The sequence below is a fragment of the Thermobia domestica genome, chromosome 5 (genome assembly GCF_964235325.1).
Source record: "Thermobia domestica chromosome 5, izTheDome1.hap1.1, whole genome shotgun sequence".
NCBI lineage: Eukaryota > Metazoa > Arthropoda > Insecta > Zygentoma > Lepismatidae > Thermobia > Thermobia domestica.
This window is the reverse complement of record NC_137458.1, coordinates 296,036,029-296,060,146: the sequence shown is the minus strand read 5'-3', so window position 1 is coordinate 296,060,146 and position 24,118 is coordinate 296,036,029. Positions and strand designations below refer to the sequence as shown.

The window sequence follows — 24,118 nt, the reverse complement described above, 5'->3', positions numbered from 1 at the left end:
TACTTTTATTAAAGTGTAAAATTTCCAAACAAATATACAATGTTACTCTTGTGCAGATCACATCTTTGCAATCTGTTCCTACCTCAATCCGAGTTCATGTTAATAGGTAATTGTGATAAACAAAAACTGTGAGCATTAGTTCACCTGTTTACTTCTACTTTGTTCATTCCTGTATTTTTTATTTTTATGTTTGTTATTTTTCTAAAGCAATTATGTCAGGTTAGAAGAACATGAATCTTTTTCTTTCTAGTACGTGTATTGTTCTTCTACTCATAAATTCAATGAATTTCAGGATGCATGATAACTCTGTGATATAACGTTTATTTACATTGTCATTCTATCAACTATTATTTTTTCGTCTTAATCATATGTCCTTTTACCGAGAAAGGGTATATTTGTGGGGGCGTATCTTTATTTCTCCGAGGGTCTTTACATGATGTACAAACCTATTACATTTTAGGTTTGAGGAGTATGGTGGTTCAGTGGTAAAGGATTTAAAATCAGTACTTCGTTTTTCAAATGCTGAAGCTTCTTGGTATGCATCCTGTTGGAACTTAATGGCGATCCGTGCCTCATTTTGTCAATCATCACACCTTCAGTTAATTACTTTTAAAAAAAATAAAGATAACGAATTCGGAATTTGCTATAACTTAGTAGAATGAGAATGTATGAGTAGATCATGAAAACTCACGGACATGATGTTCGGAGATGAAACTAGGGACTGCATGCACTTTGCTACAGTGCACGACAATTAGTAATAAATTATGCTCATTATGTTGAGGAAGACGAATGATTAAGACAAATGAATGAATGAATGAATACTTAGTAAAATAAAAATATATAAGTAGACCATGAAAACTCACGGACACTATGTTCGGAAGTCGACCACAGTGGGCGGCAATTAGTAATAAAATATTATAAGCTTACTTGATCGGAGATCGAACTAGGGACCGCATGCACGGGGGGTTGCGGAACAATGCTCTACTATTCTAAGTATTCATCTGAAAGAATACGTCGTTGCTTTATCACTGAACCACACACACAAACTTTCACATATTTCTTACGTTCGAAACGTAAGAAAATATTTCAGTTTAACGTACCACGATTATGCTCATCATACAGATAGACAGACAGAAAGATATACACTTAGATAGTACTTATTGTCTTTTCGAGTGCAGAATAATACGCGTTCAATACTACACAGAGGTTTGTAGTGTTTGAGCCCCGTCGCCCAAAGCTTGGACCTCTCCCAACAAAAAATTTCTTAATGCACGCCTGTGTACATAGCTAGTATACGAATTCTATGACGGGAATCTGAGCATTTTAGAAGAAATTGATGATAATAATAGGGAATATTTTAACTACTTTCGTCCTTTTAAAGTAATATCACATACAGCTTAGACTATAATATGGAGAAAACTGTATAAAGTTCAACTTCCTAGATCCACTTAAAGAAATGAAGAAATGTTCTCTTATTTGAGAATAGTCAATTGTTTTAACTTGAAGATTTGTGCCCCATGATGAAATCGTGGGGTTCTGTGGATCAGTGGTAAAGCGTTCACCTTCTGTGATTGGGGTCTCTGGTTCAATCCTAACTTTCGTCGTGTGAACTTTGTGATGCATATAGCCTCGCTGCTGAACGGAACGTTAAACTCAAAAATCAATCAACATCATGTGTACATGAGTAACGGCATCCGAGATGTATAAGCAACACTAGTTTTGTCAAGTTTTAGATCTCAAACACTGTTTTAATATTACCTAAAACACACACACACACACATACATATCTTCGCTTCGTGTTGTCTGAAACCATGACCTAAGATAATGTTGACGCGACAGCTGGAGAACAACATTGAAATACAAAACATGTTCTGTTATCTTATTTTTCTGCTCTTTGCAAGTAGACATTGCAGATACAGAAACTCTCTCTCAGTTCGTTGACTTGTGTATGTGTATTTAACGTTAGATTTCACTCTTATTAACATTAGAAAATTATGAAATTAACTTCAGTGCCTCAGTGGTAGAGTGTTTACCTCTGGTGCATGAGGTCCCGTGTTCAAATCACGTCTTTTTTTTCTATATACTTGTCATTAATTTTAGCGACCACAAATTCCCTGCTTCCTTTACAACTTAACGAAAAGATGCTATTGACTGCCCCCGGAAAACCGTCCTTATCATTTCATTTTTACGTTCCAAAGGGCACGGTGACTCAGTGGTAGAGCGTTCACCTCAAGTGCTGGGGTCCATGATTCGATCCCAGTTCGTGCCCTATGAACTTTGTGATGGACAAACATCGTATGCGTGGATTTCCCTTCGGAGTTCACCAGTTTCCTTCCACTTTCTTCATTACATCATTTCATTCATTTTTTCATTATCACCTCTCCTTCATTAGCCTAGTAGACGTAACCGCAGGACGTAAAACTCACTTTTCACTTGTCCCATCGCCGTCCATTAGTATAGTACACTCAGTCTAACCGGCATAATCGTGGGACGTTATACTGAAAGATTTCATTTCATTTTTTTCGTTCCAGAGGACAGGGTGGCTCAGTGGTAGAGCGTTCACCTTAAGTGCTTGGGGGTCCCTCGTTCGTCTTCCAATAGCATAGTACACTTAGCCTAACCGGCATAATCGTGGAACGTTAAACTCAAAGATTTCATTTCATTTTTTCGTTCCATGGGGAACGGTGGCTCAATGATAGAGCGTTCACCTTAAGTGCTTGGGGGTCCCTCGTTCGATCCCAGTTCGTACCCTATGAACTTTGTGGTGGACAAACATCGTATGCGTCGATTTCCCTTCGGAGTTCACCAGTTTCCTTCCACTTTCTTCATTACATCATTTCATTCATTTTTTCATTATCACCTCTCCTTCATTAGCCTAGTAGACGTAACCGTAGGACGTAAAACTCACTTTTCACTTGTCCCACCCACACAGATTATACTATTTTCATTTGCTAAAACACACATATCTTCGCTTCGTCTGGACTCCACGTACTACAGATATATAGACAAACGGAGAAACAAGTAGACATATTATCAAAATTTTAAGACACACAAGCTATGATTATTATTACATCATTCACATCATAAAGTTCCGTCTTTCAAAATCATTAGTTTAACAGTCATAATCGTGGAACGTAAAACTCACTTTGGGTATTAGACAACATTGTATCTAAGACTTTTCTCTTTGACTCTCTTGTCAAACTATGATTTGACCTCTCTCTCCCTCATCGCAGGTGGGGACCCTAGTGGATCAATGGTACAGTGCTCATCTTTGATGTATGGTGTATCCAGGTTGTAATCCAGCCCCGGACAAGTGAACTTTCTGGTAGACAAAATTACTAGTTTAACAGACATAATTAAAAATTGGACGTAAAACTATGATTCGACTCGAACGAATATTTCTGGTGCATTGGGATCCCTAATTCGATCCTAGCTAACAACAAGTGAAATTTCTGGTGAACAAGAGCGTTCATCTTTTGTGCATAGGTCTCCGAGTTGAAAATGAAGCCCTCCTTCCCCGTGTTCAACTTTTGCTTTCAACAAATGAATTTTATGATAGACAAACACCGTATGCGTGGATTTCCTTCGGAGTTCTTCCGTTTCCTCCCACTTTTTGAGTGTACGTTGATTGATGGTACAGCGTTCACCTCCGGTGTTTGAGGGGGGGTCCTGGTTTCAAACCCCCAGCTCCCTCCGTCAAGTGAACTTTCTGTGTTGGACAAACAACACGTGCGTGGTTTTTTTTCGGTGTACTTTCGTTTCCTCCCACTTTCTTTATTCTATCATTTCATTCATTTCTCATCATCACCGTCTTCTTCAGTCTAGTCAATATATCCATGAAACTTAAAATTGGAAGTTATTATTATTATTATTATTATTATTATTATTATTATTATTATTATTATTATTATTATTATTATTATTATTATTATTATTATTATTAAAAATAAACCAAGAAGTTCCGTTACTAGTGTTATACATATATCCTAATTACCAGTCTTATGGCGGCTCCCTTTCCTAAATTTAGGGGGACACAATGACTCATTGGTCTATTCCTCTTCCTAGCATATGCTACATACAGACAGACAAACGTCAGCCGGTGTTCACTGACATTTTGTCACTTCAATGCAACGTTTTCTTATCATCGCTTGATTAATAAAGCGGTAGATAGGTTTGTGTTTTGCTTTTCGATAAGCTAATCTTCTCTTCTCTTGAATACGAAGCAACAGACAAAGAAAAAAAAAGATACTGGGAAAACACATTTCTTTGACGCTGCTGTATATATATATATATATATATATATATATATATATATATATATATATATATATATATATATGTATGACTGTCTGTGTCTGTTTGTAGAATCTGGTTTCTTTATCACACATGAAACAACTATGAATAAATACACTTTATAACTTTATTCTTTTTTTAAAGACAAAGACTAAAAAATAAAGACAAATATATTATTTTACTCTAGTTCGATTCTTAGTGAAAGAGCATTAAATATTTCTATTTCGTTCCTTTCTGTCGTGAAACGATGTGCTATATACGTGAAATTCTTTTTTTTTTTTTCATGCAAGGATTAATTCAACTCAATGGTCGTGAAGTACAGGTCTTGCGTTTGATTCTCAGGTCTTGCGTTTGATTCCCGTGTCCTGCTGGTTCGATCCTCGTTGAGAAAACATTACACATTTTAAGACATGAAAGTCATTCGATCCTTTCTGTCGTGAAAACGAAGTGAAATTCTTTTTTTTTCATGCAAGGACTAGTTCAACTTTAAAATCATGAAGTACCAAATTCGATCCCAGCTCCCTACCAAAGTAGAATTTTGTGTAAAGTCTTTATTTCATAAGTTAGCGAAGCTACAATCAAGATTAGTTGTCTGCTTCACTTTCACTCCCAAAATAATAATAATAATAATATGATGCTGTATTTTTTAAATTTTATTTTTATGGTTGTTATTTATGTTTTAATACCACTTTGGTCCGGGTTCGATTCTCGATGATAGAGAGAGAAAGGGATCATTGAACACTTGAAAACATTATAGTGCTTCGAAATGAAGAGCTTCGAACAATGTGCATATCATATGCTACGCTAAAATCAATACATGAAATTCTTTTTTTTTTTTTTTATGCAAGAATTAATTCAACTCTAAATCGTGAAGTACTGGTCTTGCGTTCAATTTCAATGAGAGAGCTTTCAAAATGAAAACATATTTAGTGTACAGGTTCGATTCTCGATGAGAAAGCATTGAATATTTTAAGACATTAAGTATGCTCTTCGCTATTCAATACATAACGAAAAGACGAAAATCAATCAATCAATTGGGAAGCTTCGAACTTGATATTCAATCAATTGGAAAGCTTCGAACGTGATAGACGTCCAAGAGTATGAGCATAGTAACAACGTTCGCTTGCGTTCTTCGCAGGAGGGAGTGAAGTGAAGGGGTTTGGGGGGTTCAAATCCATAACGAAAAGACAAAAATCAATCAATCAATCAATTGGAAAGCTTCGACCATGATAACTAATAGAACTCTCATCCATCCAAGAGCATTTAGCTATTCAATACATAACGAAAAGCAAAAATCAATCAATCAATCAATTGGGAAGCTTCGCCGTCCAAGAGTATGAACATAGTAACAACGTTCCCTTACGTTCTTCGCAGGAGGAAGTGGAGGGGGTTTGGGGGTTCAAATTCATAACGAAAAACCAATCAATCAATCCATTGGGAAGCTTCGATCATGATAACTAATAGGACTCTGACCCGACCAACAGTATGAGCATCCAAGACTATGAAGGCCAAGAGCATCTAGCTATTCAATACATAACGAAAAGCAAAAATCAATCAATCAATCATGAAGCTTCGATCATGATAACTGATAGGACTATGATCCCTCCAAGAGTATGACCATCCAAGACTATCACCATAACAACAAACTGTTCTCATACACGTTCAGATAAACCAAAATTTTCCCACGCACTTCTCTGGTAGCCGTAAAAGGCTATGACCATAGCAACTAAAGGCTTGTCGAAACTTGCCTCCCAATTCCAGGAAAACAGGATCAAATTTCGCTGACTCAGCCGTGCCAAGTGGGGTACATCTACTGAAAGATGCATTCAATGCTAAAACTAAACTAACAGAGGCGAGCCTTCGTACCTTCCCAACAATGCGTGCAATCCCAGCTTCCTTCCTGGGCAGCAAAGACCGTAAACCTGTCTAACGACCTAGTAAGGCTCAGACGGAAGGGACTCTGAGTGTTTCCAACCTACTATTTTGTTACCAAAAAACGAAATGTTGAAGTATTGACTTTATTTTATAAGAAACCAAAGATAAAGAAAATATACGGTAGAAAACAGGGTAGGCCCGGAATCAGAGCCTCATAGTACGCTTCGCTGCTGCAAGTAACCATTTCCCATTTGTGTCCGTTATTGAAAGTTTTCACTGTACAGAGTTAGCATTAATGGTTCATTCATTTTGAAAAGGCTGTATTTTCAAAGTATTACACGAACACGCATGAAATGTATATATAAAAAGAACCACAAACTCATCAAATTTGTATTATTTGGCAGCACGAGTCAATTATCTTTCCAATCGGGTGTGGCAGTGTGGCAGTACAAGGTTATTACCTGTCGGAAATGGAGGAAAAACAAGAAAAAAACGTCGTCTGGACATGTGCCGTGTCACCAAAGAGGCACATATTAAACATTTGTAAAGGGTGTATAAACTTGGTGACTTTGTGATTGTTTTCATATATCTATCATGTGTGTACGCAGTGGCGTATTTACGATTTTGTTTCGGGGAGGGCTTTGTTAACTTTCGGGGGGGCTTTGCCTGAAAATGTGAAAATTCTGCAAGATATTTCATATACTTTACTATAGTAACTAAGATTTCCGGGGGAGCTTAAGCCCGGAAGCCCTCCCCCTAAATACGCCACTGTATGTACGTGTAATACTTTCGAAAATATATCATTTTCAAAATGAATGAATCATTTATGCTAATCCTGTGTTTGGTTTTCTTTAACAGACTCTGCAGTCTCCCAAAATATAGAAGGTTGTTCGCAGTATACCCAATCATTTTTAATTCGCTGCTGCCGCCTGGCGTATCATGCTGGAACTATGGGGTTGCTGGCGGGAGCAGTGTTGTGTCTGACCTTGTAGGTGCGTGAGTGTTGGTAGTGAGTGTTATCAAATGGCGCCGAAAATCAACCGGTATTGGGAGGGGTTACGTAACGGTCCTTTTCCATGCTAAATTTTCGTACGTACGCATTGTCAAATAGTGTCTGCAGAATGAGTTAGCACTCGGGGTGACTTCTATGAAAGCTATTGAGGTCCGTTACATAAGACAGGCTTCCCTTGCGAAACATTCACTCACAAAAAACACGAAGGGAAGATCTGCAAGCAAAGTGACACCCGTAGTGCTAAGAAGGATCCATCGACTAGGGTGTCAAGAAAATTCCCCGACCCAATGTGATATGAGCCACAGATTCCACCTCGCACCGTCAATTGTGAACAAAACAATTCACAAGCGCCGCAGATTGATGTGTGTGCGCAAGGCCCATATACACCACTTGCGCACACACCTTCCTCCGTGTCATGATGCCAAACGTAGGATGAACTGCGAGAAACTATATGAAAATACCTGGCGGGTTCCAAATGGAAGAAAGTTGTCACAATGGATGAATTATGTGTCCATCACACTGCTGGTAATCACATTCTGGTGACCACATACCGTGGCATTGACAGCAAGGGGCGCAGAAACTTGCTGATACGCAAGGTGGACAAAAACGTGAAGGTGAATGCAAGACACTTACAAAAATCCATTCCGATGCCTATCTATCGGAGAGACATCCCACAATTGTATGGAATGGATGCGAACCAGCAGATGATCTATATGCACAAGGCTTCGAATCATACCGCCAGAACATCACTACGTAGTTATCAGGAAATGGCAGAGGAATTAGGAAATCATGTCATTCTGTTTGAAGACATTCCTGTGAAAAGCCGAGATGCCAGTCCAATGGATTTTTGCGCAATTGAGCTGTTGAAACGGCGTCTTCAACATCGCCACCCGCGTACTCTGAATGGTCTATGGAAAGCTTGCAGGAAGGAGTGAGACAGAATTCACATGCCTGTCCTGTGCCTGAACTTGCTGCAATGGAAACTGTGATTGCCGATGCGATGTGTCACTCCACAATGGTGGGGGACCAATAGAATATGATCGGTGGTGGCGGAACGGTATTTCTTAAGATAAGTACCCGTTAAAAATAGTGAGATATAAAGCGAACAACCCTTTGTATTATACTATGTACTTCTTGAAAACTACTCAGTTATAATAGGTAGAAATCTGAAACTTGATATTTATATTATGTAAGTAAATGCATGTAATGTTGATGCTGTCTCATAAGTAAATGCATGTTTTCCGCGGGATAGTATATTTTGCCCCTTCAAGTGATGAAAGATATGAGAAAATCAGTTCACTTAATGTAATTGACCTTAAAAACTTTTAAAGCTGTGGATCCTGGTAAAACAACAAAACATATTACGTTTGCAAATGCAATTTACACAACAAATAACACGAATAGTGTGTCAAGCAGGGCAAGCAGAGAAACTGTTATACGGTAAGACGACAGAAACAAAAATCATAAACTGAATGTTTAAAATGTATAGCAAGAAAACAATCACATGAGTGTGTGGTGTAGTGCGTAACGTTCTATCCTACCAATCAGTTGATCCGTGTTCGAATCTTGGTCAAATGCCTTTCTTCTTTTCGTCGAAAGAACAGCTATTATTTGTAATATTTACTTTTTTTTTACTTTTTGTCAAAGGAAGAGCCATTACTTGTAGTATTAGAGTTGTATATTTAGTGTGATTCTGTTAGATTTTTTCTTATTCTTGTCTAAGTTAATAATATAAGGCTGCAAGTATGATTCTACCTAGGTAGATCAAAAGTAACGATGATCTAGGTTTCTTTCCATTAATAAAATTTAAAAATAAGCTTACATCCGAAACTAAATATACAAGTAATTGAAATGAAAATAGCAGGTTAGTACAATATAACCTGAGGGCAGAAGAGCAAACCACTAGGCAGAAGAGCAAAGCAATATAACCTGAAGCGCTTTCAAGTGACTGTCTTATCTCTGTCTTAACTGTGAACTGAACACACCTTCTTTTAAAACACAAATATTTTTGCTAACGTCAAACACCCTGCATTTTATTGCAGTTTATTTTATTATAAACTATTTCTTAATTCTATTATAGAATTGTTCATAATATTTGTCATATTACCTTCGACATTTTCAAGTATAAACGTATCATTTTTCATTTCTTTATATAACGAAATGCAATGCCATAGTGACATATTGCTCTATGCTCTCTATTTCGTTAAGAACTAAAGGTGAGTATTTTTTTATCTAAACGAAAAATAAAATTAGTTACATTTAGTTCCAGAAATCAAGGTGACGGAAGCCAATGTGCTGACCACACACAAAACAACTGAGATCATCTCCTTGACCATAGCTAATTATGGACTACAATTGAAGAGCATTCAATTTATTTTTGAGCTGTAAGCTTATTCATAGTTTTTATTAATAGTCAAATCTAGAACAGTTTTACGCTTGTAAAATTCTACTTCATCTTGTTCGCTTGACAATAAATAAATACATAAATACTTGCAGAATATCAAATCGCACCTTAAACTGTAACCATATGTTTCTTTTTACTGGAATTCTACCTGATCAATGAAAAATAAAAATAAAAAAGTTATAGGACGAAAATTCGAACGCGGGTCGCGGAAATGGAAATTCTGCACGGATCCAATGAGCTACGGAACAAGATACACAAGACCTCTATAAATATATGGCGACAACCGTAAGCTTCATGCTGTGAAAGAATATTTTGTTTTCTTTTTGTTTAGTTTTGCGATATTTCTATAGTGTCTTGTATGAACTACAAAGAGAGAGATCATGCAGTTATCGATTTGGTTAGGGGTTGAACTTTTAAAACCTTTAAAACATTTAATTAAATCGTGAGGTGGTAGCAAGGAATGTGTACCGATTTCATTCTCATAGTAAAGGGCAAAATATACTATCCCGCGGAAAACATGCATTTACTTATGAGACAGACAATACAACTACTAGTAAAGAACATCAGCTTGTTATGAGTATTATCTATATAAAGAATATCAACTTACGTTTCAACTGGTGGTTCTTCAACTTCTTCTCCAAGCCCTGGCATTGGAAGAAACACAACGGGTAAACATTCTTCTGACCGGAAGTAAGCCTCAGCCAATCCTAATTGCTCTGTAATATCTCGAAGGTCATCCACACTACGCAAAGGGATCACAGCAAGGCCTCCGCGACCGACACTGGCAATACTGCCGACCCAGCTCTTACGGTCCTCCATATCAGCAGTCCAACTCAACGACTAGAAGGAAAGAGATATACGCTAATTAGCTTGGAACAAAATAGCTCGTAACGTTGGAAAGTATAGAGAAACACTTTATATAATGCAGTAAATTGATTCAAAAAAACATCTGCACTATGCAAAACCACGTTGTTCGAACTCTATTTACAATGTCTTTAAACAGAGTGCGAAATCATAACAATGTAGATGGAGGTGAAGAATTGAAAGAACTCTTCGCACTGGAATGCTTCTACACAGAAAATTCACATATTTCACTTTATGGGTTTAAGTTGTAAATTATATCATCAATAACTTAAAATAATCAACAAATTTAAAAGTGAAATATCTGATTTAGCAGATTCAAAGATAGCTGCGACTCAGTGGAAGATGACCCTTGGTCTGGTCGGCAGTGATGAAAAGTTTACGATTCATAAAAACATACGCCACTTATTCCTACATCGTTGTTTAGCCGTGAAGTGAGATTAAACAAATTTCTTCTATATTTTTCCGGAAAATTTTTCGTTCTAAACAAATTGTTAAAGAGTGAAAGACCGTTTAAAGCATCTGAAAATTTTTATGGCTCAGACAATTTTCAGTACTATGTAGGAAGTGAAACAATTTTTCAGAAATCGAAATATATTTTGTCTTCTATGGAAAAATTGAAAAACCTTTTTTGAGTCTAAAAACTTTCATCATTTTGAAGCAAAAAGTGAAACAACTTTTTGTGAATCGGAGTTTGATTGCTCTGTAGAAACAAGTGAAAGGAATTTCATGGATCGGAAAATTTTCATTGCGATGTAGAAACAAGTGGAAAAACTTTCATAAGCCGGACAGTATTGGATATTATGTCTAGTGATGTTAGGTGGAAAATTTTCCACTATATTTAAATGCACATTGAGATATAAAATTCAATTACTGTAGAGGAAAATTAGACAGCAACAAATTATAATTTTCCAATTACCTTTCGGGAATCAGAAAATTTTCTAATATTTCAAGTTGGGAAGTAAAAATTTAGACAGTGTTTCTCTCTCTCTCTCTCTCTCTCTCTCTCTCTCTCTGTGTGTGTGTGTGTGTGTGTGTGTGTGTGTGTGTGTGTGTGTGTTTGTGTGTGAAGTGCAGGGAACATACATCCAGTTCGTAGAGAACAAATATCCCATTACAATTTAAAATTTAACAAGAAATAGAAAACAAACCTTTGTGAATTTATCAATTATTTGAAAAACAGAAAATTCCACTATTTCTCCACATATAGGCCTGCCTATGCAATGAAATAACTACATAAAAGTTCCTTATGAAGATTATTTTTGTAACAGAAAATAAGAGAAAAATATTTTATTGTGTTTAACACTCGTAAATCATAATTTCAATATTGGAATTTTGTATAATCAACATCTTAGAGCAGATATTTGTATTGTAAAACTACCAGATATATATACAAATGTATTGGAAATAATGACGATTCGATAGAACAAGTACATACATATATAAAAAAAGAAATGTTTTTTTTATTATTATTTTGTAAATTAAAATGAAATTACTTGTTGCTTTCAGAACGCAGCGCTAATAGTTCAGCTTTTTATGTTTATTTTATTAGAAGAACAACTACACAAATCAGCTTCCTTATTAGTTATATTTCCCTTTCTCTTCTGAATGAATATATGAATAAATAAATGTTTATTTCCAGAAAATGGTCAGTATTTGTTTTCATGAGTCACTCGAATTTCGGATAGTCAAAAATTTACAGTAGGCACTTTATAATATCTCTACTTATTTATAAATGTTGCAATATGTAAATCTAGAAAAGTAGTAAAGCTGTGAGAAAACTTCATCTTACGCGTATTAAACTGACAAAATATAATTGAAAAAAATGAAATGAAATCTTTGTTTTACGTTCCACGATTAGGCTAAAGGAGACGGTGATGATGAGTAATGAATGAAATGGTGGAATGAAGAAAGTGGGAGGAAACGGGAGAACCCCGAGAAAACCCGCGCACACGGTGTTTGTCCACCACAAAGTTCACTTGGCGTGGGCTGGGATCGAACCCGGGACCCCAAGTACCAGAGGTGAACGCTCTACCACTGAGCCACCGCGGCCCCCGACAAAATATAATTATTGAGATCAAAAGTGGATTCTGAGGGAAGAACGCATTGAAGTTTTTGAAACATTTTTGAAGAAATGAAGAATCGTTAGATTTTCACTACATGAAACTTTTTAAAACAATATTTATTACCAATAAATTTTACGACTAACGAATGATGTACGAATAAGTGAAGTATGTTTTTATGAATCGGAAAATATTCATCACCTTTAATATATTTAAATTTTAAATAATAGAATGGGATATTTGTACTCTACGAACTCGATGTATGTTCTCGGCACTTTATATATATATATATATATATATATATATATATATATATATATATATATATATATATATATATATATAGAGAGAGAGAGAGAGAGAGAGAGAGAGAGAGAGAGAGAGAGAGTTGAATTGAGTTGATTTTGAGTTTAACGTGGCTATGAAACGCGAGTTTAACGTGGAATCCGAACTATATGAGCTCCCGCCGGGAATCGAAGCAGGTCTCCCATGCCAAAGGCGCATATGCTAACCGCTTAGCAACGAAGGAGCTCGCAGAGAGAGAGAGAGAAACACTATGTAAATTTTTACTTTTTAAACTTGAAATATTAGAAAATTTTCCGGTTCCCGAAAGCTGCCTGGAAAATTATAATTTGTTGCTGACTAACATTCCTCTACAGAAATTCAATTTTGTAGCTCAATGTGCAGTTAAATATAGTGGAAAATTTTCCACCTAACATCACTATATATAATATCAAAAATTGTCCGGCTTATGAAAAGTTTTTTCCACTCTTTTCTACATCGCAATGAAAATTTTCCAATCTATTAATATTCCTTTCACTTGTTTCTACAGAGCAATAAAACTTCCCGATTCTCAAAAAGTCGTTTTACTTTTTGCTTCAAAATGATGAAAATTTTCCGACTCATAAATAGTTCTTCGATTTTTCCATAGAAGACAGAAAATATTTCATGAAAAATTGTTTTTCGCTTGTTCCTATATAGTATTGAAACTTGTCTGAGCCGTGAAAATTTTCAGATTCTTTAAACGATCTTCCACTTTTTAACATTTCTATACATGAATTCAATCGATTTTATGATTACTGAGGAATTGTTACTTGATTACTGATATTTTTTTAGAACGGAAAATTTTCCGTGAAAATGTAGCGGAAAATTTTCCACCTCACATGACTACCGGTCGGCCTTCCACGTCAAAAACGAAGGACAACATTGCGACATCTCGCGGTTTAGTGCACTCAGACCGTAGACTTACAATTAGGAAGATGGTTGACGGATCTCTATTTCTATGTGGTTTAGTCAATCTTAACTGACGATTTGATACATGGTGTGTCCACGAAATTCATTCCGAAGTTGGTGTCAGAAAAGCAGAAACAACACCGACTGAAAGTGTAACCTTCAGTTACAACTGAGGTGGTATATTTTTTCTCGGTCCGAATAATTTTCGCCTGTACTGTGTAACAATGTTGCATGTTATCATGTTTTACTGTATAAGTTTCGGTTTACATATTAAATCCGTTTTGTTTTTTGTTCAAATAAACTTAATTCAGAAGTTTCAGAATAACTAAGAAAAATAGATCTTCGGGAAATAATTTCTTTTATTTATATATTATTTTTCTTCGTAAATTTTTGTGTATGGGCATCTCATTTGGATGATTATAAAAAAAATACATTCTTATTTCTATGTAATTCATAGGTTAGCAATTGGGTAGAATTTTCTGAATTTTTCCACCAATCCGATGTTTGGTAGGATACTTTAGACCCCCTTCGTCCCGATGAGATACCCATATCTTACTAAAATCTGGTTTGATCCAGTTTTTACTATTTTTCATTCGTTTCGTATTTTCCGACGCGAATGTTCTGCACCGTGATTGGGAACTGTATGCCACCTCAGTGTTCTACCTCGTTCTTTGTCTGGTATCGCTCGTCAGGTCAACAACGCCGTTTGCTTCACCGCAGTAGAATCCAATAAATTCAACCAGAAAACCACTGAATAAGCAGATAATAGTTTCAATTGCTAAATAACCAATTTGGAAGCTTATGAAGTCCTGAACTATTAAAATTTGACTGAAGAAACAATTAGAAAGCTATAAATATGAAAGTTCGTGCTGTGGTCGCCATGTTTGATGCTGAAATCATTCTAGGATAGGCCTGAAGAAACAGTGCATTGGTTTTCCGGTTTTGTGAGCTCTACAAACTAAGATTTGGAAATTCATTCACCCTCAAAATTCAGTTAGGTTGCGGTAACCTGTCCTGGACATAGTTTTGTATTTAGTATATTTGTAATTTAGGAAGACATTACAGTGTAGGTGGGTTTTATATTAGTTGGATTAAACATTGAAATGTCAATGACATTGAAATGTCATTGAAGTATTTGTAGAGACTCCTATCTTACTCTTAATTTGATCTAGCTTCCAACGTAGTATAGGCTGAATAATTTCGTGAAAGTTCTTTTCTCTTCAAGAAGGGGATCTTCCTTAATCTTCCTTGATATGTCCCTTTGGGATCATCAATAATAATATTATAATTGAGAGAATGGATTAGTTTTTGGTATTAGGGCCACCTGATCTTACCTATCACTCCTCCTTTTTAGCATTAGAGCCGATTAAAATGTGGTGATGTTTAGAGAATTGTTTAGTGTAGAGATGTGGTAGATGATTTTGTGTAATAATATGTGTTATATGTGTAGTTTTAACTTGTTATGATGTGGCATGTGAAAATGTTATGGTTGGTTGGTTTATTAATTGTTCATCTCTTTCGGTCGAACCTGATAGTTAACTTATCCCTAAATTAAAGCCGTTATACTATATCACATTTGTCTCGTGATACGGAATAGATAGTTTGTTGTAAAGAGTGCACAAACAATTTTCCAGTGCCAAGTTTATAGTTACCTTACAGCGCCCTCTAATCGCCAGGAAACAATCGCACAACGTGAGTCGTTTGTTTATCAACATAGTTAAGGCGATTTACTAAGTTGAAATCGGCTATTTTTCGTTAATATTTAGAATTATTTGATAGCCACAATCTATACGAGTAACCAAATCGATAAAGTTCATTACCGATTACCTATACTCAAAGTTATTATCCGTTCTGTAGTTAAATAATTAAATAGTAAACTAAAATAAACTTTACATTCGAATTTAACTACAAGCCATTATACAGAACGCTACTCTGTCGTTACATCATAGCTTTAGAATTTTCCTTTCCTTGCTTTCTGCAATTGTCGAGTTCAGAATACAAGTATATTTATAAATGACTATAGTACTCGCGCCCAGTCGTGAAGCTTGACCTCTAAACCAATCATAGCAATATTTTGCTTGAGCTCCGATGCATCGGAAAACTTCGGTGCAATTCGTAGCGCCGCTTCCCGAGCGCACACTTGGGGAAACGTCAAACAGCTGAAATTCACCAACAATGTTGCCAAACTTTGAAGAGATAGTAAATGAGTATTTAAAAAAGCATTTAAAAATTACCAATAATAACACTGCACAACAACCACTGTAACAATTATTCTAAAACGGTAACAATAACACGAATAGTAACAACGAAAATATAACGCACAAAAAAACAATTAACAAAACGGAACTTGGCGCCAATCCGACAACACTGTACTCTCGGGAGATGTTTTCCGTGCAGGTCAAGAGACGACACTGAAAAAATTGATGGGTGGGGGTTGACGACTAGAACACACCCTCGCGTTCTATTGGGTGGTGAAATCTATAGATCTAGGTCAAGCTTCACGACTCGGCGCGAATACTATACCCATATCGAAATACGAATGCTTTGCACAGCAATTTGCATGTTAGAAGTGTAAACAAAGTAAATAATACTGAATTTTGCTTCCATATATATGATTATTACGCTGCAGAGTGTAAACATATGGGGTGTTGCTTGTATTTGAAGAAGTGAAACTCGGCTCGCGAATTTTCATGCAGTAATCAGTGTTTAAGAGATTTTATTTATGTTTATAAGTAGTTTAAATCAGTGATGTGCCGTAAACTATACTTTTACGTCTACGCGATTGTCTACTGTAATCTATACGTAATCTACATTACACCTTTTCCCGTGTAGACTATGTAGACAACCACTATCAAATGTAAGGAACAATTTCGTTGCTCGTTTGTTCATATTTCCTCATTCAGTTGTTTTGCTTCGGTGCAGCGAAAGATTAGGGAAACGACTAACATATAAAAAGTAGAGGGAATTATCTAATCTGTATCTTTACTCTGCTCTGCACATACCACTTCCTTAGATTTTCCACTTCGAGCACTGCTTTTATAATGAAATTTACAAAACTAATTCTCACCTGTGGGCTTTCAGTCTTGAATCTGCTGTATTTGCCAATTTTTTCTTGCATATTTTACAAAATGCATAATATTTTTCATTTTCCTTCATCAAGACGAAACTAAGTATTCGAAAGTTACTATTCCCTGGTCTAGGCATTTTATTTTGTACGCAATTTCGCAAGGTAACGACAAATAAAGTTCCTTTATTCTCCACGATGCCATATTAAATTACGTGTTGTTGACATATTCTACATAGTCTACAGTGGCGTATTTAGGGGGGGGGGCTTCCGGGCTTAAGCCCCCCCGAAATCTTACTTACTATAATAAAGTATATGAAATATCTTGCAGAATTTTCACATTTTCAGGCAAAGCCCTCCCCGAAAGTTAGCAAAGCCCCCCCCCCCGAAAGAAAATCGTAAATACGCCACTGATAGTCTACGTTGTTTACATTGTCTACGCATAGTTGACACGTAAACGTAAACTATCGTTTTTTACGCGTAGACGCACATCTCTGGTTTAAATATTTTGTTGTAGTGGCTTATGTAGTTTGGGCGTGTGTAAAAGAATCGGGTGTCTTAGGAATGAATCTTTACGATATGACATATAAATAAATAAATATAAGTGATTAAATGTGAGAATAGGGGAAAGTGGGGGAATACCACGCACTTAAGGTACATTTTCCAATATCTCACTAGAAATCAAACAAATTAACACGAGGAAAATGTATGTTGTAACTTAATCATTCTACTTTCATATTCGGTCATTGGTAGTGCTCCTTGATTTTCATAGGTTCTGTAAAAATAAATTTTGTGGAAAACGAGAAACGCGTGGTATTCCCCACCACATCGGGTAATCACACGCATTTCATCGGGTAATGACACGCATTAATTACTAGCACAAATTCCTTAACGTGAAGCATCAGAATCACTTTCCAAAAACTTTAGTTTTTTGTTGACTGTACGTTTAGGTCTACTTCTAATTTGTTTCCTCAGGTTGTCTTCATGTTTTCCACCAACATCGAATTTTCGAGTTTTCTTCTCAACTTTGCTTTCTTCGCTTACTGCTCTTTCTGAATTCAGCATCTTCCAATATTCGTTTGATTGAAGTAGAGGTTAAGATTTCTGAACGCTTTTTGTTATTTCGAGGAGTTGACTTGGCAGGCCTGGGGATAGGAAAAAATTTGTGAGACTTTCACAGCCTTATTTTGTAAAGAAGACGGTTGGACAAGCAATGGTAACTGATGTGATGATGTTCCGGGTAGTTGATGTTCTCGATTTAGCTCTATTTTCGTGGAAGATAGTTCTTCATTTTGGCGTAGACCTATATTAGTTTGAGCATTGGAAAGCAATTGGGAATTCACTTCTTCAGAACAGTAGCGTCATTTTAGATTTGGCTTGGGGGCAAGATCCCTTGATATAAGTAAAATTTCGCGTTTTTCACTGACTTACTACTACTCTATTGATAACATCTATATAAATCTCAAACTCAGGGGGGGCAAATGCCCCTCCCTGCCCCCCCTAAATGACGCCTCTGCTTCAGAAGTCTCTCTTTCATCTTCAAGTTCTAGGGCCTGGAGTTCCTAAGTAGCTTCAAAATCTTTTCTAAAAGTGTCCGGCAAATACCCGCTTGTTTAAAACCATTAACAGCTTTCTTCATATTTGCTGCTTTCAGATAAGCTCTATTGAAGATATCAGCTAAGTCATATGAAGAAATTAACGTAGCGCTTCGCAAACAGTGTGCATTCTTGGTTAAAATATGTTTTAAGGGAAACAAAACAAAGTGATGTCTAGCGGTTGAAGTTTATGTGAAGTATACGGTGATATTGTAACCATAACAATTCTTTTCTCCTTACAAAAATTGTAAATTTCTAATGAAATATGATTCGTATGATCGTCCAAAATAAGTAGGACTGGATCACCTGTTATCTGTTTCGCAAAAAGAGCAAAATGTTGCAGCCACTAGATTCATTGCTCCACCCACGAATATATAGATCCACTAGATTGTTCTTTCTGCAGCTGAGGTGACATGCGTTTTCTTGGGTAAATAAACATAGGGGGTATGTAAGACCTGGCAGCTTTGTAACGGTTTTACCCCTTTCCCATGATATTAGTGCTCCGAGCTGTTTCACTCCCTTTGGATCCAAAATATGCCTTGTTGTCTATACTGTGAATATACCTGTTTCGTCAATGTTAAAGATCGAATCTTTGCAAATATATATATATATATATATATATATATATATATATATATATATATATATATATATATATATATATATATATATATATATATATTCGGTAACTTCTGTCAGGTTCTTAAAATACCCTTTCACCTCTTCTTCATTGAATTCGTCGACCCTGTTAATACTAATTGCTCAGGTTTCTTTAATATTATCGTTGAATTGTTCTTTAAAAACAATTCCAACCAATCTTTCCCAGCAAGTCGACTTTCTTTATTCAAATTGTGTTTGATATTATTAGCTTCTGCATATTCATAAGCTATTCTGTGTAGTTCAATTGGAGACATTCCGTAAAACAACTTGGCTAAATGTAAAGCGTGACCAGCAAGTTCCACTTTTTGTGTAGAGCTGAATACAGCTTTTATTCCCATTTTCTTAGAACAGACAGTCCCAACTTTCATTTCTGTTCTTAATGTAGCCTCATGTATCCAAAAACATTTGCTACCTTTCTAATTTTTCTTTCGTCATTTATTGCTCCTATCGCGTTTGGCAGCTGTTCCAATGTCCATTTGCATTTTTCTGTTTGCCTAGTATCATGGCATCTGCAATATACATAAAAAGGGAAAAGAAACGCAGTATAAACTTTTTTGATAACTGCTTCGTGAAGGGGCAATACCACGCACAATGGACGACATGCGTGCAATTCCCCCATTCCAAGCCCAGAAAGAAAATTAGGACCTTCAGCCGTTTCACGTCGTTTCATATAAATATATTTAGCACGAACTTACTACTAACACACAAAGCTAAAACACTGTATACACAATATAAAAATCAACGAAGTATTGCAATACATACTTCTAAATCTGTGAACGAAGTAAATTAGAAGAAATTACAGCAAAACAACATTTCGCCATGCCATGAACCACATCTAGCAGCAACTGGCGCCTCACTGATGCAATATGTCTTTCATAGTCTAAACTAGATAGTAGCACTAATCTGAATCAGTTTCGAAGCATTACAACTGAGAAAATAGGGTGCGTGGTATTCCCTCGTAGCGTGGCATTCCCCCACTTTCCCCTATAGTGTGTGTAATTGAATAATAGGACACCTTAATATATAATATGTGAGCCCAATTTACTATTTTGCCACTGGTCAGGACCGCGACTTAAAGCCGTTGTGTGACTGTTTATTAATGATAAGAAATGTTCGAACAGTGGTTTCTACATCAAAATTTGTATGGAAGGGAACGTGGTGTGCAAATGACGAACTATGTTTACACTGTGTAGTATTGGTCAACCGGAATCGTTTAAATTGAGTGCTTTAAAGTAATTGTATGGTAAGAAACGATTAATATTTCGTAATCTTTATAAAATCTTCCCTGTCTATACATATTAATTACTGAAGTAAATTGGATTTGTGAATGTTTACATGCGTTAATGATATATTTGGTTTGACGGTGAGAGTGGTGCTTGTTTAGTAAATATTTTAGTACAGTTTAAGAGCAACTACAGAACGGTATAACTGATTAGTGAATTATGGTGCAGTTTAAGTATACTTGTCCTCAACCTCAACCTCAACCTTGTACTTAGTTGCTGTTTTAAGATATTTTCTTTCCTCTTCAATGTTATTTTACTAAGTTGAGTTCATTACCGTTCATAGAGGTAACAGGAGGAATAAGGATGAATAATATAGTAGTTTTACTATAGCAAAGGTTTATTTTTTCCGTACACCCTACCAGGGTGTCAGGAATCCTAATGTCCTAAATCTTTACTTCCTTTATTTCTAAAGATATAGGGCCTCATGCAGAGTCATGTTGACGTCTGATTAAAGCAATACTACGGGGCTGACTAACAGATGGTTATCAAAAGTGTATTCAGAGCCTCTGATTAGGACGTAGTAATCGACGGAGTTCATTAAATGTGACTAATTAATCTAGAGCAGAGGGTACCCTTTTAGCCACGGTTTAGCTTGTGCGACACATTTCGGATTTCGTATGTCATGTATTTCCATTTTTACAGACTACGCATGCATCATAATGATTTATTTTATTTTTTATTTTTTCCTTTACCTTAGAATGTTGACTGATAAAATTTAACATTCTATGTATACTAATATACACCCTCCATTCCAAAAGAAACCGAACGTTAAAAAAAAAAAAAAAAAAAAGCAATGTACATTTTGGAACAAATCATTTTTATTAATCAATGTATTCCCCTTCTGCATCGATACACATATTTGCACGCTCCAACAAGTTGTCAAACGACTTCTCCATGTCCTTTATTGGAATGGTCTTTAGGACGGCGGTCGTCGCCTTCTCAATGGCATCAATCGATGCGTGCCACTTTCCTTTCATCGCCAAATGCAGTTTCGGGAACAGATAGAAATCGCACGGAGCGAGATCTGGTGAATAGGGCGGATGATGCAACCGAATAATGTGATTTTTGACCAAAAATTCAGTTACAAGTCGCGAACGATGTGATGGTGCAAAAGAGTCCAACTGCCGATTTCGCGATATTCGGGCCGAATACGACGAATTCTTGCCAGCAAACGCTTCATGACGCCCAAGTAAAACTCTCCAGTGACTGTCTGGCCGGGCTGAACAAATTCTTTGTGGATAATTCCTTTTGAATCGTAAAAACAAATCAGCATCACCTTAACTTTTGACTTCACCAAGCGACTTCTTTTGGGTGTTCCTTCATCCGGCGCTCTCCATTCAGCACTTTGCCGCTTTGTTTCGGGATCATATTCAAAACACCACGTCTCGTCAGCAGTTACAATCGATTTCAAGAAGTTTCGATCCTGCCGAGCACTTTTAACGATGTCTTTGCAATGCGCAATTCGATCAACTTTTTGGTCTTCGGTGAGTTTGTGTGGTACAAACCGCGAATTAACCTTCTTAAGGCCCAAAACTTCGGTCAAAATGCGGTATGCGGTTGTTTGAGGAATGCCTAATTCCATTTCAATAACTTTCACCGACGATTTTTTTGTTATGTTTGATGAATTCACGCACTTTTTCGATGTTTTCTTCCGATAATCTGGTTCTGGGACGGCCTGATCTTTCGTCATCATCCAGCGTCTCTCTACCCGATTTGAATCGCCTGAACCACTCGTAAACTTGCGTACGGGATAGACACTCATCACCATATGCATTTTGTAGCATTTGGTGCGTTTCACTAAAAGTTTTACCCAGTTTAACACAAAACTCAATTGCAGCTCGTTGTTTGAAACTCATTTTCCGACCGATGTACACAACACACTGACAGTTGAAACGCAATAACTTTGTTGCCGTGCATCCAAATGTCATGACATTTATACCAGTTGTCAATGAGGGACTACGCCATCTACCGGTAAAATATTACAACAGATGGCACTAGTGGTACTATTTGTTTTCAAAAGTTCGGTTTCTTTTGGAATGGAGGGTGTATATACTAATTAAAACTGAAGGGAAGTTGTGACTGGGATCTGTCGCTATAGGCGCGGTCAGTAGATTCACTTAGCTTTCTCTTCGGAAGTCAGATACTGACAATTCTTAAATAAATACATGTAGAATGTTAGATTTTGTAATTGGCTAGTTTGTTCATTGAATTGACATATTTGAGTTTCAAGATGGAGACAACCTAGAGTGTCTCTTCCGAATCACAATGACTTTGTTTCAGAAGTATCCCAAGACCTGCTTAATCGGGCCGAAATGGATCCAAAATTGTTAAATAGGGTAATAGCAGATGATGAAACATGGCTTTATGGGTATGACTCAGAAACAATAGCCCAGTCTTCTCAGTGGAAGAGCCCAGGCTCACTACGACCGAAGAAAGCGCGACGAAGTCGGTCGAATGCGAAGACAATGTTGGTGGGTTTTTTTCGATTCTACGAATATCATGCATCATGAATTTGCCCCTAGGGACAGACAGTCAACAAGAAATTCTACAAAAATGTCCTTCAGCGTTTGCATAAAAATTTACGGAGGAAAAGGCAAGAAAAGACAAGAATTGGGTCCTGCACCGGCGGATTGTGCGTTATCGATCCAGGAATTTCCGGCCAAATTCATATTCCTGTGCTTCCGTAACCGCTCTATTCCCCTGATTGGGGCTTGCTGACTTCTACCAGTTTCCTAAATTAAAATTGTCGCTGAAAGGGAAGAGATTTGACGCAATTGAAGACATCCAGAAAAATACGGAAAGAGTTCTTTACACCCTTACGAAAGATAATTTTCAGGAATGCTTCCAGAAGTGGAAATACCCTTGGAATCGGTGTGTTCAGGCAGCAGGGGACTACTTTGAAGGAAGTAGTCTGTAAGTACTGCCATTTTTAGATTAGAAGCCCAGTCTTAAAATTTTCCAATCATACCTCGTGTATATTTTTGAAAGTTTATAGTAAACTCATGGTGTGCCTATCACAGTCTTGATTCTGGCTGCTCCCCTGTTTTTACCTTCTAGATCTATTCAGTTTCCATCAAAGACCGGTTTTAGATTTTCAACGCGAGTTCCGTTTTCTATAAAAAAAAAAAACAGTTCAAATTTTAAAACTAGTTCGATTTTCTATTAATAACCGGTTTCGACTTTCCAAAACCGGTTCATTATCCATCGAAAAACTAGTTTCGGTTTTAAAACCGGTTCTGTTTTATATAAAAATCGGCTCGATTTTTAAAAAAAATCAAAATCTGTTTCTGTTTTAAAACTGGTCTAGCTTTTTCTTTCAAATAGGTTTTGGTTTTAAAAAAAAAAAACTATTTTTGAAAAACAAAAACCGTTTCAACTAATAAAAGTTGTAAAAATACAGAACAAAAATACGATCATATGCCTTCAATTAGTTGCTTGATTTGGAGTTTTTAAGTCCCGTTTAGTACCGAGGCTATACGAGACGTGAATTTAACGTGGAATTCGAGCCACATGAGTTTTCGATTGAAATCGAACCAGGTTCTCCCACGCCTACGATAATTATACAACCACACAGAAGTTAATTTCTTCAATTTGTGTTCAATTTAGGTTTTGGTAAAGTAGTTTGTTAGAATTATTTGAACCGTCCTCTTCTTACTTTCTTCCAATAGGTCTTTCCACGGTGATGATTTCAGGGGGTGCCACGGGGAATTCTCATGGGTACTGTTGATGGGGGACCGAGGGAACTCGGAAACCCAAAGTTTACTTGGGTCTCCTA

The 24,118-nt window shown here is 36.5% G+C and overlaps 1 protein-coding gene across 1 annotated transcript in view; it reads right to left on the bottom strand.

The window, feature by feature from the left end:
• LOC145684923 (sialin-like) overlaps nucleotides 1-24,118 on the bottom strand; it is a 270,897-nt gene that overhangs the window by 243,385 nt on the left and 3,394 nt on the right. Inside the window, exon 2 of the mRNA XM_081757275.1 lies at nucleotides 10,192-10,424. Coding sequence (XP_081613401.1) covers nucleotides 10,192-10,403 — 212 coding nt within the window. The 5' untranslated portion in view covers nucleotides 10,404-10,424. The remainder of the gene's footprint in view (nucleotides 1-10,191; nucleotides 10,425-24,118) is intronic.